The 18904-nt window shown below is 34.6% G+C and overlaps 1 protein-coding gene across 1 annotated transcript in view; it reads left to right on the forward strand.

The window, feature by feature from the left end:
* LOC138304922 (ultra-long-chain fatty acid omega-hydroxylase-like) overlaps positions 1–9220 on the forward strand; it is a 20972-nt gene extending 11752 nt beyond the window's left edge. Inside the window, exons 8-12 of the mRNA XM_069245317.1 lie at positions 69–207; positions 2102–2231; positions 4424–4702; positions 5093–5158; positions 5531–9220. Of these exons, the coding sequence (XP_069101418.1) occupies positions 69–207; positions 2102–2231; positions 4424–4702; positions 5093–5158; positions 5531–5636 (720 nt within the window). The 3' untranslated portion in view covers positions 5637–9220. The remainder of the gene's footprint in view (positions 1–68; positions 208–2101; positions 2232–4423; positions 4703–5092; positions 5159–5530) is intronic.
* Positions 9221–18904: the final 9684 nt, after the last annotated feature.

Consider the following 18904-nt stretch of genomic DNA (forward strand, 5'->3'; position numbering starts at 1 on the left):
CAAATATATAGATGTATTATTGGCCATCCAACATGAAGTGTCATGCCACATGCAATTCCCACTTTTAGGAAAAAGAAGGTCTCCCAAATGGACGTAAATCACGATATCAGGACTTCCTGGATATTTTACTCACAGCAAAAGATGAGAATAATGTCGGGATGACACCACTTGAAATTCGTAATGAAGTGGATACTTTTCTGTTTGAAGGTAATAACGGCATTGTTTTAGTTTTATTCGGACTTTAACTTATTGTCTTTTAATTGGTTCTTTAAAGCCTCAGCACTTTTTACGGTGAACTAGTTATGATTACATCACTCATACTATTTTAGATTGACTAAAAGATTCCTTTGAGATGGAGGGGGATTCATATTATCGATATTGTTGCTGGTTTACCAAAGGGCTGAGAGGTGATCTCAAAGGAGCCATTTTGGCTATTCTAAAAACACATCTTCCCTATTATATACTAAGGGTCTTTATTCAGGAAATGATAATGAATTGGATAATGATAATTAATTAAAAGGGAGAAATGTTTTTTGAATGATATTACAATATACATTAACTGTTAAATACCATAAGTTGTTTAGAAATTAATAATAATTATCCCCCGCCCAACGAAGTTGACGGGGGATATACAAATGGGTTCCGTCCGTCCGTACGTACGTACGAATGGTTTCCGGAGCATAACTCTAAAACCAGTAGAGATATTTCCACGAAACTTCATACACACATTGATCTTATGGTCTAGTAGTACCTTTTGCTATTTTTTAGGTTTTCATTTTTTGCACTTTTTCCGTAACCATGGAAACATTGCTGAAAATATCATATTTTTGTACCAGGTTCGTTTCCGCAGCATAACTGGAAAACCGGTTGAGATATATGCACGGAACTCCATAGGCACATTAGTATTATGGTCTAGTAGTGCCTTTTGCTATTTTAAGGTTTTCACTTTTTGTACTTTTTTCTGTAACCATGGAAACATTGCTGAAAATGGCAGATTTTTGTGTAAGAATCGTTTCCGGAGTACAACTCTAAAAACCAGCAGAGATATTTCCATGAAACTTCATAGACACTTTGTTCTTATGGTATAGTAGTGCCTTTTGCTATTTTTAGGTTTTCATATTTTGCACTTTTTCCGTAACCATGGAAACATAGCTGAAAATATCATATTTTTGTACCAGGTTCGTTTCCGCAGCATAACTGGAAAACCGGTTGAGATATATGCACGGAACTCCATAGGCACATTAGTATTATGGTCTAGTAGTGCCTTTTGCTATTTTAAGGTTTTCACTTTTTGTACTTTTTTCTGTAACCATGGAAACATTGCTGAAAATGGCAGATTTTTGTGTAAGGATCGTTTCCGGAGCACAACTCTAAAACCAGCAGAGATATTTTCATGAAACTTCATAGACACATTGTTCTTATGGTATAGTAGTGATTTTTGCTATTTTAGGTTTTCACTTTTTGTGCTTTTTTCTGTAACTATAGAAACATTGCTGAAAATATCATATTTTTGTAGCAGGTTCATTTCCGGAGCATAAATCTAAAACCAGCAGAGATATTTCCACGAAACTTCATAGACACATTCTTTTTATGGTCTAGTAGTACCTTTTGCTATTTTTAGGTTTTCATTTTTTGCACTTTTTCCGTTACCATTGAAACATTGCTGAAAATATCATGGTAAATGGTAAATGTTACTTTGCAAAACTCCACCCATCTTTGTGTATATAGTCTAATATAAATGTCAAGGCTGCATACCTGATTCAACAACTGCAGCCCCGCTCTACTTGAATTATACTCCATCTTTCTTTAGCTCAACTTCCTTTTTCCTGTTTTTTTCATACACATAAGTCTCCACAATCAAACTCACTTCAGCTTTGATATCTCCATTGGCGGAGGATCTGAATGACTATGTCCTTGTTATCATTAACATGTAATAATATTGATTTAGTTATGTTAATAATTACTCGAACAAACCTTAATTATGACTTATAAATTCACCTTGAATCTGATCAATATGCTTTAACATCAATATATATACCATTGTGATTTCAAATGCGTTTCACCCACAGTGAAAATAATAAATTAATTCCTGTGTTTGTAGGTCATGATACTACGACAAGTGCCATGTGTTGGACCCTTTACTCTCTGGCTGAGCATCCTCAGTGGCAGAAAAAGATCCAGGCCGAAGTGGACGGTATTCTAGAGGGGCGGGACTTGGACTTCATAGAATGGTACGGTGTCATTAGATCCGGAAGATACAATAATGATGATTTATATTGAATAATGAGTAAATAGTTTTCTGAAATATCTAAATAATTTGATGAATTAAAAATAAATTAAATATGATTATGCATGCATATGTAAAACTTTGTCATCTTAATTCATTCTATTATTTTCCCTTATAAACCAAAATACAACATGATTGGAAACACTGTAAAACCTAGAAAACCATTACTTGTTGTGTGTTTCTAGTATCCTTAGTGTAAATCTTCATCGTATTCATCAAGTGAATGAAGCAATGTTTATATTCCTATATTCACATGTATGTAGGTTTCAAATAGAGGTGCAAAATGTCATCTCTGCCAATTTTTAGGTCACCTGAGACGAAGTCTCAAGTGACCTATTCTAATCGCCTTTTGTCCGTCGTCGTGCGTCGTGCGTCGTGCGTCGTCCGTCGTCCGTCGTATGTCCGTAAACAATTTACATTTTCAACTTCTTCTCCAAAACTGCTGAAGCAATTTCAATGAAATTTTGCACAAACCTTCTAAGGCATAAGGCCAATCAAAATTGTGAATTATATGATCCTCACCCCCCAGGGAGCTATGGGAGGGGCCAAAAGGGGTAAAATTGACTAAAATTTCAAAAATCTTCTTCTCCACTCACAGATGTGATGGAATTAAATACTCTTCATAAATAGAAAGGTCCTAAGGTCCTTTACAAAAATTGTGAATTATATGACCCTGGGGTCTCAGGTTTCCCCCTGGGGAGGGGGTTAAGTTTACTATAGTTTATATAGGGAAAACACATTTTTGAGTATTATTTGATCATTTGTAATAGGAAATGAGTCAAATATTGTCAGAATTATCAGTATGAGATGGCTATTGAATCCTATTAACCAGTTTTCCATGACTGACCCCCAGGGGCCTTAGGGGCGGGGTCAAAAGGGGTCAAATAGGCTCAAACTTTAAAAATCTTCTTCTTAAATACTGGAAATGGTAGAATCACATACTCTTCATAGATGGACAGGTCTTAAGGTGTTTTATTAAAATTGTGAATTATATGACCCTGGGGTCTCACGTTTCCCCCTGGGGAGGGGGTCAAGTTTACTATAGTTTATATAGGGAAAACACATTTATGAGCATATTTTGCTCAATTTTCATAGAAAATGTGTGAAACTTGTTTAGAATTATTAGCCTGAGATAACATTTTATTATCATATATCTATATTGGTCCTGGTCAACCCCCTCGGGGCAGAGGGGTGGGGCCAAAAGGGGCAAATAGGCTCAAACTTTAAAAATCTTCTTCTTAAATACTGGAAATGGTAGAATCTAATACTCTTCATAGATGGACAGGTCTTAAGGTGTTTTATGAAAATTGTGAATTATATGACCCTTGGGTCTCATGTTTCCCCCTGGGGAGGGGGTTAAGTTTACTTTAGTTTATATAGGAAAAACACATTTATGAACATTATTTAGTCATTAAAATAGGAAATTAGTCAATTGTTGTCAGAATTATCCCTATGTGATGGCCATTGAATCTTATCAACAAATTTTCCATGACTGATCCCCAGGGGCCTTAGGGATGGGGCCAAAACGGGTCAAATAGGCTAAAACTTTAAAAATCTTCTTCTGAAATACTGGAACTGGTTGAATCAAATACTCTGCATAGATGGAAAGGTCTTAAAGTCCTTTACAAAAATTGTGAATTATATGACCCTGGGGTCTCAGATTTTCCCCTGGGGAGGGGGTCAAATTTACTATAGTTTATAAAGGAAAAACACATTTATGAACATTATTTGCCTATTTTTCATAGGAAATTAGTCAATCTGGGTTAGAATTATTAGCCTGAGATAGCATTTTAACATCATATCCATATTGGTCTTGGCCGACCCCCAGGGACCAGAGGGGCGGGGCCAAAAGGGGTCAAAATGGATAACATTTCAAAAATCTTTCTTCTGAATTCACATAATCTTCATAGATTAAAAAGTCAAATTTATAAAATCACTGACTGACTTCAAGGGCCTGATGGGCCAATATATAGTGTTTATATGCATGTCTTTGTTTCATTCTGTATCTGAAATCAGGTGACCGTTAAGGCCCATGGGCCTCTTGTTATATAGTTTCTACTTAAAAATACCCAAAGCAAAACAGAAGAATCCTCAAATTGTCAAATTTAAAATTATAGGCATGTCCGTCTTTTTCAGGAGTGACTTAGGAAAGCTTGAAAACCTGACTTTGTGTATAAAGGAAGGTCTGCGATTACATTCACCCGTCTCCTTTATACAACGAAACACCACCAAGCCGTTTGAGGTAGAGGGATATCATGTTCCAGTTGGAACTTCTGTAGCTATTCAGATCTATAACCTCCACCATAACCCATACGTGTGGGACGATCCGATGGAATTCCGGCCTGAACGCTTCCTTCCAGAGAATTCTGTCGGTCGGGATTCTTATGCATTTGTGCCATTCTCAGCTGGGCCTCGGTAAATATTTTACTTTTACATATTGATCATAGTCATTTAAATATTAATTCACAACAGTCACTGTATTTCATGCTCACTAAACTCTTGATGACAGTCTCAGAACAATATACTTTTTTTCCCATTGGTCTAAGAACAGTGATTGAAATTGATTGCATTGTCAAACTAGGGGGAGATAATCAAGTTAATAGACTTTATAAAAGCATTATTTAATACCATTTAATGTATTTTTAAATTAAAATTATTGTAATGAAATTAATAATTAATTTTGTATTTGAAACTTAAAACATATGCAGTTACTGTCATAGTAACATATTAAATGATCATTTGTGAATTCCTACCTATAGTTAATTATCGACTGTGCCTAAATTATTTACTAACATTTTAATTTAGAAACTGCATTGGTCAACATTTTGCCATGAACGAACAAAAGGTCACTCTTGCTCGACTTCTGAGAAGGTAACTATTAGTAACACTTTTCATGTCGGTTAAAATGTCTTAACGACTTAGTGCAAATTTGATGTTATAGTAACATTTTGAAGTAAAAAAGGAAAGAAAAAAATAATCTAAAAAGTGGTTACCTACATGACATAGGAAGCCAGATCACAGCAGATTGTAATCTGATTGACATTTAGTCGACCCATCATCTATCATAGTAATGATAGATTGGTTATTTAAAGGAACTTTGTTACTAAGTATGAAATTATTAAAAAATATGAAGAGAGTACAGTACATTTGTATTTTGATGATCATGAAACAATGAAAAATATAACTACAAAATGAGAACACCATGTTTATATCAGATATAAGTATGTAATGTCATTTCTGTAGATTCACCTTTGAGTTGGACCCAAAACATGAAGTTTCAAAGAAAATTGGTGTTGTGATGCGTGCTGAAAATGGTATCAAAGTTTTCGCGAAGCCAAGGAAATTGTGATGCACATCTATACTACCTACTGTCATTGTGTAGTTTGTTGGAGAGTTGGTTTGTGTACACTATAAATGGGGGAAATAGTTTATCATAAAAAATATGTTACTCAAGTAAGAAAAGAAACACTAAGTTATATTGTGTGAAATAACCTGTAGATAGGTTCTATTTGCGATTAACAATGAAATGTATGCAGTAAAATGCAAATTGCAACTTTTGATATTAATATAAAGATTAAGAAAAGATACATTAATGTATTCAGGAACTTTTATTAATTATTTTGTCTTATGATGAAAATTCATGTTACTCAAGCTTGAAAAGTAAATTATTGTGTGAAATAACATGCAGATTAGTACTATATTAATATCAATTTTACGATTAACAATTGCAATGAAATTTAAGCACTGCTAGTAATATATTTATAATCACGTGCAAATTGCAACTTTTAATTTTGACAAAATGATTTAATATAAGTATAAGGCAAACCAATGTACCCTGTTATTCAGCAACTTATTTTATCTTAATATGATGAACACATAATCTGCAGTATTCATAAAGGAAAAAAATAACAATTTTGGTTGAAACTGTTGAAGCCTTGTGGACCAGCATACATATGTTCTGTACCCCTGGCAAACAACATCATCCTGTTACGTAAATAGAAACCCTCAGTTAGTACAGGTATAATGTTTTAAATCAATGTTGGTACCAGTAATATTTTACATTGTGTAATGTTGTAAATCAATGTTGGTACCAGTAATATTTTACAAAGTAAATTAATAATGGTACATTGTGTAGTAATATTTTACAAAGTAAATTAATACTGGTACATTGTGTAATGTTGTAAATCAATGCAATCAATCAAAATGTAAGCCAGTAATGTTACCATTATTAATTTCATTTTTTGTTGTAAATTTTGTCAAATGTGTTGGTCTCAATATATTGATATTTTGTATTTAATATTGTTTTGTTTATTGGTGATTTAGTAATAGAAAACTTGTTATTAATGATTTAAAAGCAATTAACAATTAAATTGTGTGCAGTTTTTTTGAAATCAATAAGCTTTAAAGATGCTCCATCGCTGACAAATGATATTTTTTCACTATCAAAATCAGGAGCAGACGATTTAGTATTCTTCTTCTGTTACAAAAGTTACTTTCTTTACACCATTACCACCATTGAAAAGTTTGAGCTTCTAATTTTACTTCAAGTTAAAAATATGAAAAATAATAAATTGCACCCCGAAAAAATTCCGTGGCACTATATTCTATATGAATGAATTACTGATTGCGCATGCACCAAAGGCGAAATAAATCATTTTTTTATTTTTTTTTTTTTTTGTGTTAATTAGGCATATATATACACGATTAAACACAAATTGTTGTTCGAATGATGAATATCATTTATGCTCTGACGGCGGTGGAGCATCTTTAAGGTTATCACACATTTTTTTTGTTTTCATTTATTTTATATATGATATACATGTATGTATTACATGATTAGTACACGCACAGTGTTGGAAATTAACGCCTGTCTGTCTGCCCGCGACCCCTAACTTTATAGTCGGAAAGACAAGTTTTACCATGTAGCTGATCCTTTGACCGGCAACTTTTGGTTCAGATAGAAGATATACAAAACAAAAATGGCAGTAGAATTGTAGAAGGCTTGAAGTTCAAATTGTACAAAACAAATTTTTGTAATATTCTGGTTTTCAGTCAACTTTGTTGAGAGCCTACGATACTAATTTGGATATGCAGATAGATTCTATCTTTTGTTAGTAAAACTATTACTTTGCTATTAATTATATAAACTGCAAGGATGAATTGTAATTTTGTAAGGACCAGTAACTTTCAGTCAGGACCATGCAGTAAATTTTAGGGTCAGTCGGTTCTTAGGAGTAGGAAAAAATCCTTGAGGGAGAACACTGTAATGCAACACTGTTTTTTGTTTTAATTTAAGGTTTATAAGGTTAAAGGTAATTTTTGTGGTCAAGAGAAATACTATTTACAGTAATTGTTAAATAGTTACTTCTGTTTGTGTTCTATGACTCAAAATGGCTAGTCATACGTATTCATAACATGTTTCATATCAATGCAATGATAAATATATTGCTGTAAATATATTAACATTAATTTGAAACATTTACCTGTCCAGTACCCATTATATTGATATTATTGGTTTTAGTTTGGAATTGTTATCAAATCAGAAATATATGCTAGAGAGAATGGCAACTCCAATATTTTTACGACGAACAGATACCTCTGTATGTGTCTAGTAGGTTTTTATTTTATACTCCTAATAGTTAAATACAGGGAGATAACTTTGATAATGTTATACAAGTTCAGTAATTTCCATATGCATGGTCTACTGGGTACGATTTTAAGAAGAAAAAAAAGATATATTTGAACTTATAACAGTAAATGGAAATCCCCTATCGGTTTTGAATGTCTGATTTTTGAAAGAACAATTAAAACTGCTTATTTTCATGCTTTCAAAAGCCATATTAAAACATATACATGTAATGTACATGAAAAACTGGTCATATTAGACCATTCATGTTATGTTTAAAATTATGCAAAAAATATCATATGGATACGCTTTTAATATAAGTAGTTAGCCAAGAAAAATAGGCATATAACTGGAGGTTCTTCTGCCGTCAGACTTAAAGTAGTAGGCAAATGAAAATGTGTAAAACTGAAGGTCCTTCTACCATCAGACTTAAATGTAGTTAGCCAACTTAGGGAAAATGTATATACCTAACTGGAGGTCCTTCTACTATCAGACTTAAGTGTAGTTAGCCAACTTAGGGAAAATGTATATACCTAACTGGAGGTCCTTCTACCATCAGACTTAAATGTAGTTAGCCAACTTAGGGAAAATGTATATACCTAACTGGAGGTCCTTCTACTATCAGACTTAAGTGTAGTTAGCCAACTTAGGGAAAATGTATATACCTAACTGGAGGTCCTTCTACTATCAGACTTAAGTGTAGTTAGCCAACTTAGGGAAAATGTATATATCTAACTGGAGGTCCTTCTACCATCAGACTTAAGTGTAGTTAGCCAACTTAGGGAAAATGTATATACCTAACTGGAGGTCCTTCTACATCAGACTTAAGTGTAGTTAGCCAACTTAGGGAAAATGTATATACCTAACTGGAGGTCCTTCTACTATCAGACTTAAGTGTAGTTAGCCAACTTAGGGAAAATGTATATACCTAACTGGAGGTCCTTCTACCATCAGACTTAAATGTAGTTAGCCAAAGGAAAATGTATATACCTAACTGGAGGTCCTTCTACTATCAGACTTAAGTGTAGTTAGCCAACTTAGGGAAAATGTATATATCTAACTGGAGGTCCTTCTACTATCAGACTTAAGTGTAGTTAGCCAACTTAGGGAAAATGTATATACCTAACTGGAGGTCCTTCTACTATCAGACTTAAGTGTAGTTAGCCAACTTAGGGAAAATGTATATATCTAACTGGAGGTCCTTCTACTATCAGACTTAAGTGTAGTTAGCCAACTTAGGGAAAATGTATATACCTAACTGGAGGTCCTTCTACCATCAGACTTAAATGTAGTTAGCCAAAGGAAAATGTAAACTATATAACTGGAGGTCCTTCTGCCGCCAGCAGACAATGCAGCACAGACAATGAAGGAGATTCCAATCTCTATGTACATGTACTTTGTGCATTATATAACATAATGATTCAGACCAGATGTATTTGTCTTACTGCCTTAACATCATAATGTTAATTTGTTGTGTTTATTGAAGTTCAGGTAACTATAATGTGAATATCTTACAGTGCTTTATTTCAGTTTCAATTTCAGCTAAAGAAACCACAGTAGCTTTAAAGTGTGTCTGTGCATAATCACCAAATTTTGTATTTACTTTGTACATTGTATACACATTAAATAGTACATACACAGTTTATACTCTAGTTTCTTGCCAACGAAATCACACATGTAGCAGCTTTAAAGTGGGTACATGTATATATTCACCAAATTTTGTATTCACTGTAAGTTTAATTTATTATCATGATAGTATATTGTATGTTCGTACACCCTTTTTACTGTAAAATATTATGATGAAGGTTTTGTGAAATAGTTGAAAAATACCTGATAACCAATTATGATATGAATAAGCTTTTGAAGAGAAAGTTAGCAGAGATTTGGTCTTACTGATATTTTTCTAGTCAGAAAATTGTATGTTTCTTTAATTTAAATCTAATTTCTTTCTTATAAATACATGGATGAAAACATGTATCAACTGTTACTGTTCATGTAAGGCTATTGATTTATCATTGTCACTATTAGTTGATTGTGGTTATTAAAAACAAAGGTTAATGTTTTATTATGATATGATCAAGTTACAGAAGTAATTCTAAACAGATCCAACAGCGTGGATATAGTAGATTGTCAAATTTTTGGGGCAATCTGTCTTTATCAAGGCACACATAATACAAGTTAAGATAACATAATCTAAATAAAAGAATAGAAATATAAGAAGATATAGTGAGGGGTGCTGTGTCGTCTTGTGTTTCCTATATTTTTAATGTAAACATACTTGAATGGTGTCCTTAATTATTTTGACCATCTTTTTTGCCCACACTGTTGTAATTATTTTTTTGCCTCCTATTTTTACCACTTCAAGTAATGTAATTGTATCATAGATATATCTAGATATTTAGATATGGATTTGGCATGTTATCTGGCATGGAATATTACAAGTGTTGACATTACCTGTATTTGACTTGTACACCCCAAGAGTTGTGCTTGATTTATTGTGTTCTAGTTTGACACAAATTTCATGCAATATAAAAATCACAAAAATAATAATTCATACATCAGATTTTCTAAACCATACACTATTATATATAATAATTATAAGAAATGAAATATGTAAATATGGATAAATTAACAAAGAAAAAGAGAAATTATGAACAAAAACCTTACTGGTACATCAAAATAAAATTAGCGTATGATTATTTATTTTATGTACAACTCCGTAATACATTTAAATGTAAGTGCAGGTGATGTCAAATAATCTACATGTAATTTTATAGATAATTTCAAACTTGTGCCTATTTATAGAGATAATATTGAACTTATCTAAGTGTAAACTGACTTAGATAATGACGTTTATATATGTTATAAATTACCATTTTTTGCAGCTATAGAAAATTTGTAACTGTTCTTAATTTAGTGATTTTAGAATATTTGTAAATATTCTCTGTGATCTTTACAATTGTGTTGTGAATTTATTTTTTTTCGTATTTTGAGAACCTTACAGTTGAACCTTAAAGCTAATGCTATCTTGAAATTGCATGTTTCAAAGCTAAGGTCATGTTCCAGTTTGAATACTGTTAGTTTTTGATAAACATTACTGTGTAATAACGATCCAACAAACCAAAGACTCATTTAAAAGTTAAATAATAAGTTTAATCTGCACTATGTCATTGCATGACTTAATTTTACATTTGTTTATGGTAAATTATACATGTACACTTAATTTAGTTGATTAGTCGAGAACGTTTTTATAACTATATGTTGTATTTAGTATAGAGTTATACGACTTTGATTAACTATTTAGATACAGATGCTGTACATACAGTGGTGCTTACATGTACATGTAATTGATTTAGTATTTGTTTAACTGCAGAACCATTATATATAATGATATATTCCATCTCAGGTTATTTTCATTTTTTTTTATCTTTGTCAAATCACCAAAAATCTGATTTTATACAATCCATGAGTTACAATAATAATTTTAATTACATTGTTATCAAACTTGTATTAATTGGTGGCTACTGTGCATCCGATTATTTCTGGTAGTGACCTTACTTTGTGAAGTTGGATTACGATATACTTTTGATATAGTGAGATATCAACTGCCGACAGAGCATACCCCAAAAACTCATCATTTTGACAATAACTGATGTTTTATCTTGTATATATTATGTGTAACACAAAAATACATATTAAATAATTTATTTTGGTTTTGGGCATGCGCAATTAGTACTTTATTCCATATAGGACATAGGTCATGGATTCTTTTCAGGACGCATAAAAAATCATATCATATTTTTATCTTAAAGGGACAATTCAGTGAGGCTAATTCTGTTACACAACCACAAATCAAAATATGACATAAATGTATGGTTCTATGTTCCTTGTGAAACATACAACAAGAAATATTGACAAATTCCATGACTTTGTTAAGTATTTTGATTTATACCGTTGAAATTCCAAATTGTTCATCAATACATAACCACTGTGGAGTTGATGAAATTATATTTAGACAAGAACATGCATCTAATAACGTAAACATACTTTAAGAGCGATCTGAGTAGTTCTAGACAAAAATTTCTTAACAACCAATGACATTCGACATATTTCAGTGGGCTTTTCTGGCATATCACAATAAAACCAACTAATATAATTTCCAACAGAACTTGAACAAATTTTGATGTACTCTTAGACTGAATTATATTGTCCCTTTAAACTTAAATAAGAAGCTCAAACTCCGAGATGAAAATTAAGTGTTTTTTTTTTCATTTTACATAATACTTGATGGTATGAAAAAAATAAAACCCCAATATTCAAAACCATAGACATTGAATTTATACATACATATACACGATGGATGGAATAATTTAAGTGTTCAGTTGGGACTCTATATGATATTGGTATTACTCCGAGATATATATAGTAGTCTCCCGAAAATCATGAACAACGCCTTCTTCACCGTCTTCCTCCGCGACAGACTTTCGGTGGATTTTGGATTGTGTATTATTATTTGAATTTTACGTAACTGATGCAACTGATTGATTATTGTAGTCAAATTTTAGGAAGGTAACTGCAAAAGAAAGTTCTTTTAAAGCTTATAATAAAATTTTTGTGTTGGTTGCATTGATGAACTATATCTGATTATATTATTGTGCAGTAAAAGTTAATAGTTTTGAGTACGATCGAGTTTCCTCCGAATAACTCTAAATCACAGGCACTCTAGGGCACCACGTATCGAGAGTTCATAAGGCAGATTTTGATTGATAGCCATGTCAATAACGTATACGGGCAACTGAAACTGTAGGCAAATAGATGTTTCTTATAGTGTTCCGCATTATTCATTTGTTTCATATGATAATTGTGAAACTAATCTCATATATATTCATATTTATATATTGAATGTAAATGCCTGATTTTAGCCAGACCAGTTGGTCGTGCTGTCATGCCCAACATTATTCAAACACATAGCCTACAACTGCAACCTATTTTACACACAAACATTGACATATCCACGGACGTCCACAACAACCGAATGAAAATGTAAACATAATTGAATTTCAACTACAAATACTTTATAAGTAAAAAGATTTAAAAACAAGAGATCCCAGAGGGATCTTGGCGCCCACCAAAGAAAGATCTATGTCTGACAATGGAAAGAGGGATCTTTTCCCTGCTTTTCAAACTTTTTCAAACACATGACATATAAAATTTGAGACAGATCGCTATAGTACTTTCTAAGAAATAGTGGTAACAAACTTCAACAATGAAATCTAAGATGGCGGCCGGTTGGCCATCTTGTTTACCGATCAGTCCCGAAAGGCATTATGCATCAGTCCTAAAAGGTACTATGCACAACTAGGGTACAAGGGGAACCTACACATAAAATTTGAGAAAGATCCCTTCAGTACTTTCTGAGAAATAGCGGTAACAAACTTTAACAATCAAAATCCAATATGGCCGTCGGTCGGCCATCTTGTTTACCGATCGGTCCCAATTAACAATATGCACAACTAGGGTCCTTGGGGAACCTTCATATGAAATTTGTAAACGATACCTTCAGTACTTTTTGAGAAATAGCGGTAACAAACTTTAACTATCAAAATCCAAGCCATCTTGTTGACCGATCGGTTCCAAAATGCAATATGCACAACTAGGGCCCTTGGGGAACCTTCATATGAAATTTGAGAAAGATCCCTTCAGTACTTTTTGAGTAATAGCGGTAACAAACTTTAACTGTCAAAATCCAAGATGGCCACCTGTCGGCCATCTTGTTCACCGATCGGTCCCAAAATGTAACATGCACAACTAGGGTCCTAGGGGAACCTGTATATGAAATTTGAGAAAGATCCCTTCAGCACTTTTTGAGAAATAGCGGTAACAAACTTTAACTATCAAAATCCAAGATGGCCACCTGTCGGCCATCTTGTTGACCGATCGGTCCCAAAATGCAATATGCACAACAAGGGTCCTAGGGGAACCTACATATGAAATTTGAGAAAGATCCCTTCAGTACTTTCTGAGAAATAGCGGTAACAAACTTTAACTATCAAAATCCAAGATGGCCGCCTGTCGGCCATCTTGTTGACCGATCGGTCCCAAAATGCAATATGCACAACTAGGGCCCTAGGGGAACCTATATATGATATTTGAGAAAGATCCCTGCAGTACTTTTTGAGAAATAGCGGTAACAAACTTTAACTATCAAAATCCAAGATGGCTGCCTGTCGGCCATCTTGTTGACCGATCAGTCCCAAAATGCAATATGCACAACTAGAGTCCTAGGGAAACCTGTACATAAAATTTGAGAAAGATCCCTTCAGCACTTTTTGAGAAATAGCGGTAACAAACTTTAACTATCAAAATCCAAGATGGCCGCCTGTCGGCCATCTTGTTGACCGATCGGTCCCAAAATGCAATATGCACAACTAGAGTCCTAGGGGAAGCTACATATGAAATTTGAGAAAGATCCCTTCAGCACTTTCTGAGAATTAGCGGTAACAAGAATTGTTAACGGACGGACGGACGGACGGACGGACGGACGGACGGACCACGTACGAAAGGCGATTTGAATAGCCCACCATCTGATGATGGTGGGCTAAAAACCCAGAAAAGCAATGATGATGGCGGTAGATTGGTTGAAGATACAGCTGTAACGTTAGGCATTTTACCAGAAACATACGTCAGGGATGGGTTCCATTACGTAACAATGTAATTAATTGAAATTAATTATTAAATTAAGCAAATTTACCAGTGTAATTAATTAAATGACACATTACTTTCAGTTTTTTATTATTTATCAATAAGAAAATAACTTTACTTGTATCCGGTTTACTGATCAATAAGTGAAAAAAATAACTTATGAAATAAATACAATACATATCCATTTTTTTTTTTGAAATATTGCATTTATAAGAATAGACATATAATTGTGTATACTTATGTTTCTCATTTCATCGGTCAATTAATACAATTATGTAGAAGTACATTTAATTTTTGAGTTTACATTTAATAATGATCAGAGTTTCAAAGTTTTTGTGGAGAGAATGTTTAATTATAGTATGAACAATACGATCGTCTACATGTACAAATTTAATGTACATTGTACATTGGCAGAATTAAAAGGAAAGAAGTATAAGGTAATGTTATATATCTTTGCCACCTTTCAAACTCTATAGATGTGATGAAGTCATTGTATGCATGTCGTGTATGAAGTCATGTATGATGTCATGTATAACATGTGTATATATCCTTTAAGTAATTTTGTTGGAAATTAAACCTAAATGAAGCCATATACCTAGCCTAGTGTCATTTTGAATTTCACAGTGGGTGTGATTATAACCTATCAATCTGCTCAGAAATAGTGAAGTTACCGATCTATTGTTCTCACTTATGCTATTTGCCTCAAGGTATGATTGTCTATAATTACCAGGTACACTTGTACCCATATCTGTATAAACATTACCGTTACTACATGATAGCTGATTCAGACCCCCCTGTTCTACATTTAAAGATGCTCCACCGTTGACAAATGGTATTTTTTCACTATCAAAAATAGGAGCAGACGATTTAGTATTTTCTTCAGTTACTAAAGTTACTTACTTTACACCATTACCACCATTGAAAAGTTTGAGCTTCTAATTTCACTTCAAGTTAACAAGAGGCCCATGGGCCTTAACGGTCATCTGACTATTAGTACAATACAACATAGTCGTTTAAAGATTTTAGCCTATTTGACCTCTGTGACCTTGATTGAAGGTCAAGGTAATTCATTTGAAGAAACTAGGTAGCCCTACATCCCAGCATGCTACATGCTCAATATCAGTACCCTGGGCCTTCTGGTTCTTGAGAAGAAGTCATTTAAAGATTTTAGTCTATTTGCCGCCCATGACCTTAAATGAAGATCAAGGTCATTCATTTGAATAAACTTGATAGCCCTCCATCCAAGCATGCTACATGCCCAATATCAGTACCCTTGGCCTTCTAGTTCTTGAGAAGAAGTCATTTAAAGATTTTAGCCTATTTGACCCCCGTGACCTTGAATGAAGATCAAGGTCATTCATTTGAACAAACTTGGTAGCCCTTCATCCCAGCATGCTACAGGCCCAATATCAGTTCCATGTGCCTTCTGGGTCTTGAAAAGAAGTTGTTTAAAGATTTTAGCCTTTCTGACCCCCATGACCTTCAATGAAGATCAAGGCCATTCATTTGAACAAACTTGATAGCCCTTCATCCAAGCATGTCAAAGGCCCAATACCAGGTCTCTAGGCCTTTTAGTTATTCGCAAGAAGTTGTTTAAAGGATTTTAGCCTATTTGACCCCTGTGACCTTATATGAAGGTCAAGGTCCTTCATTCGAACAAACTTGGTAGCCCTTCATCCAAGCATGCTGTAGGCCCAATATGAGTATCCTGGGCCATTTAGTTCTTGAGAAGAAGTCATTTAAGATTTTAGCCTATCTAACCCCTGTGACCTTGAATGAAGATCAAGGTCATTCATTTGAATAAACTTGATAGCCCTCCATCCAAGCATGCTACATGCCCAATATCAGTACCCTTGGCCTTCTAGTTCTTGAGAAGAAGTCATTTAAAGATTTTAGCCTATTTGACCCCCGTGACCTTGAATGAAGATCAAGGTCATTCATTTTAACAAACTTGGTAGCCCTTCATCCAAGCATGCTACAGGCCCAATATGAGTATCCTGGGCCATTTAGTTCTTGAGAAGAAGTCATTTAAGATTTTAGCCTATCTAACCCCTGTGACCTTGAATGAAGATCAAGGTCATTAATTTGAACAAACTTGATAGCCCTTCATCCAAGCATGTCAAAGGCCCAATATCAGGTCTCTAGGCCTTTTAGTTATTCGCAAGAAGTTGTTTAAAGGATTTTAGCCTATTTGACCCCTGTGACCTTATATGAAGGTCAAGGTCCTTCATTCGAACAAACTTGGTAGCCCTTCATCCAAGCATGCTGTAGGCCCAATATGAGTATCCTGGGCCATTTAGTTCTTGAGAAGAAGTCATTTAAGATTTTAGCCTATCTAACCCCTGTGACCTTGAATGAAGATCAAGGTCATTCATTTGAATAAACTTGATAGCCCTCCATCCAAGCATGCTACATGCCCAATATCAGTACCCTTGGCCTTCTAGTTCTTGAGAAGAAGTCATTTAAAGATTTTAGCCTATTTGACCCCCGTGACCTTGAATGAAGATCAAGGTCATTCATTGGAACAAACTTGGTAGCCCTTCATCCCAGCATGCCACAGGCCCAATATCAGGTCTCTAAACCTCTTCATTATTCACAAGATGTTGTTTAAATGGTTATAGCCTATTTGACCCCTGTGACCTTGAATGAAGGTCAAGGTCATTTATTTGAACAAACTTGGTAGCCCTTCATCCATCAGGTCTCTAGGCCTCTTAGTTATTCACAAGAAGTTGTTTAAAGGATTTTAGCCTATTTGACCCCTGTGACCTTGAATGAAAGTCAAGGTCATTTATTTGAACAAACTTGGTAGCCCTTCATCCCAGCAACCTACAGGCCAAATATGAGTACCCTGGGCCTTCCGGTTATTGAGAAGAAGTCGTTTGAATGAAAAGTTTATGCACGGCGCACGACGATGGACGGTGCATGATGACAATAGGTCATCCTGACCCTTCGGATATAAATATAAATATCCATATAAATATGAAAAATAATTAATTGCTTCCCGAAAAAAATCCGTGTCACTATATCCTATATGGAAGGAAGTATTGATTGGGCATGCACCAAAGACGAAATGAATTATTTTATATTATTTTTTGTTTTAATTAGACATATATATACATGATCAAACACCAATGATTGTTCAACTAATGAATATCATTTATGCTTTGTCAGCGGTGGAGCATCTTTAAGTAAAATTAAGGGCGTACATGTAGATGAGAAACAAATTGTTCTCGCCATTGCTCATGAACAATAAACAAGAGGCCCAGAGGGCCTGTATCGCTCACCTGGTTTGTAATGTCAAGTCATGTTCTGAATACAGGTTCATTGTTTCTTTTCTGAAGGAATTTGAATATTTACCTCTTATTTCCCTATTGGGCCCCGCCCCTCCTGCCCCCGGGGGGTCAGAGCCAAAATTTATACAAGTTCTGTTCCCCTTCCCTCAAGGATGTTTCTGACCAAATTTGGTTACAATCCATGCAGAACTCTAGGACAAGTAGCGATTTATAGGATTTACCTCTATTTCCCCTATTGGGCCCCGCCCCTCCTGCCCCCGGGGGGATCAGAGTCAAAATTTATACAAGTTCTGTTCCCCTTCCCCCAAGGATGTTTGTGGCCAAATTTGGTTACAATCCATGCAGAACTCTAGGACAAGTAGTGATTTATAGGATTTACCTCTATTTCCCCTATTGGGCCCCGCCCCTCCTGCCCCCGGGGGGATCAGAGTCAAAATTTATACAAGTTCTGTTCCTCTTCCCCCAAGGATGTTTCTGGCCAAATTTGGTTACAATCCATGCAGAACTCTAGGACAAGTAGCGATTTATCAGATTTACCTCTATTTCCCCTATTGGGCCCCGCCCCTCCTGCCCTTGGGGGATCAGAGCCAAAATTTATACATGTTCTATTCCCCTTCCCCCAAGGATGTTTGTGGCCAAATTTGGTTACATTCCATTCAGAACTCTATGACAAGTAGCGATTTAAAGGATGTACCTCTATTTCCCCTATTGGGCCCCGCCCCTCCTGCCCCCGGGGGATCAGAGTCAAAATTTATACAAGTTCTGTTCCCCTTCCCCAAGGATGTTTGTGGCTAATTTGGTTACAATCCATGCAGAACTCTAGGACAAGTAGGATTTAAGATTTACCTCTATTTCCCCTATTGGGCCCGCCCCTCCTGCCCTGGGGGATCAGAGCCAAAATTTATAAGTTTTTCCCCTTCCCCAAGGATGTTTGTGGCCAAATTTGGTTACAATCCATACAGAACTCTAGGACAAGTAGCGATTTAAAGGATTTAC

The sequence above is a fragment of the Argopecten irradians genome, chromosome 12 (genome assembly GCF_041381155.1).
Source record: "Argopecten irradians isolate NY chromosome 12, Ai_NY, whole genome shotgun sequence".
In the NCBI taxonomy this organism is placed as follows: Eukaryota; Metazoa; Mollusca; class Bivalvia; order Pectinida; family Pectinidae; genus Argopecten; species Argopecten irradians.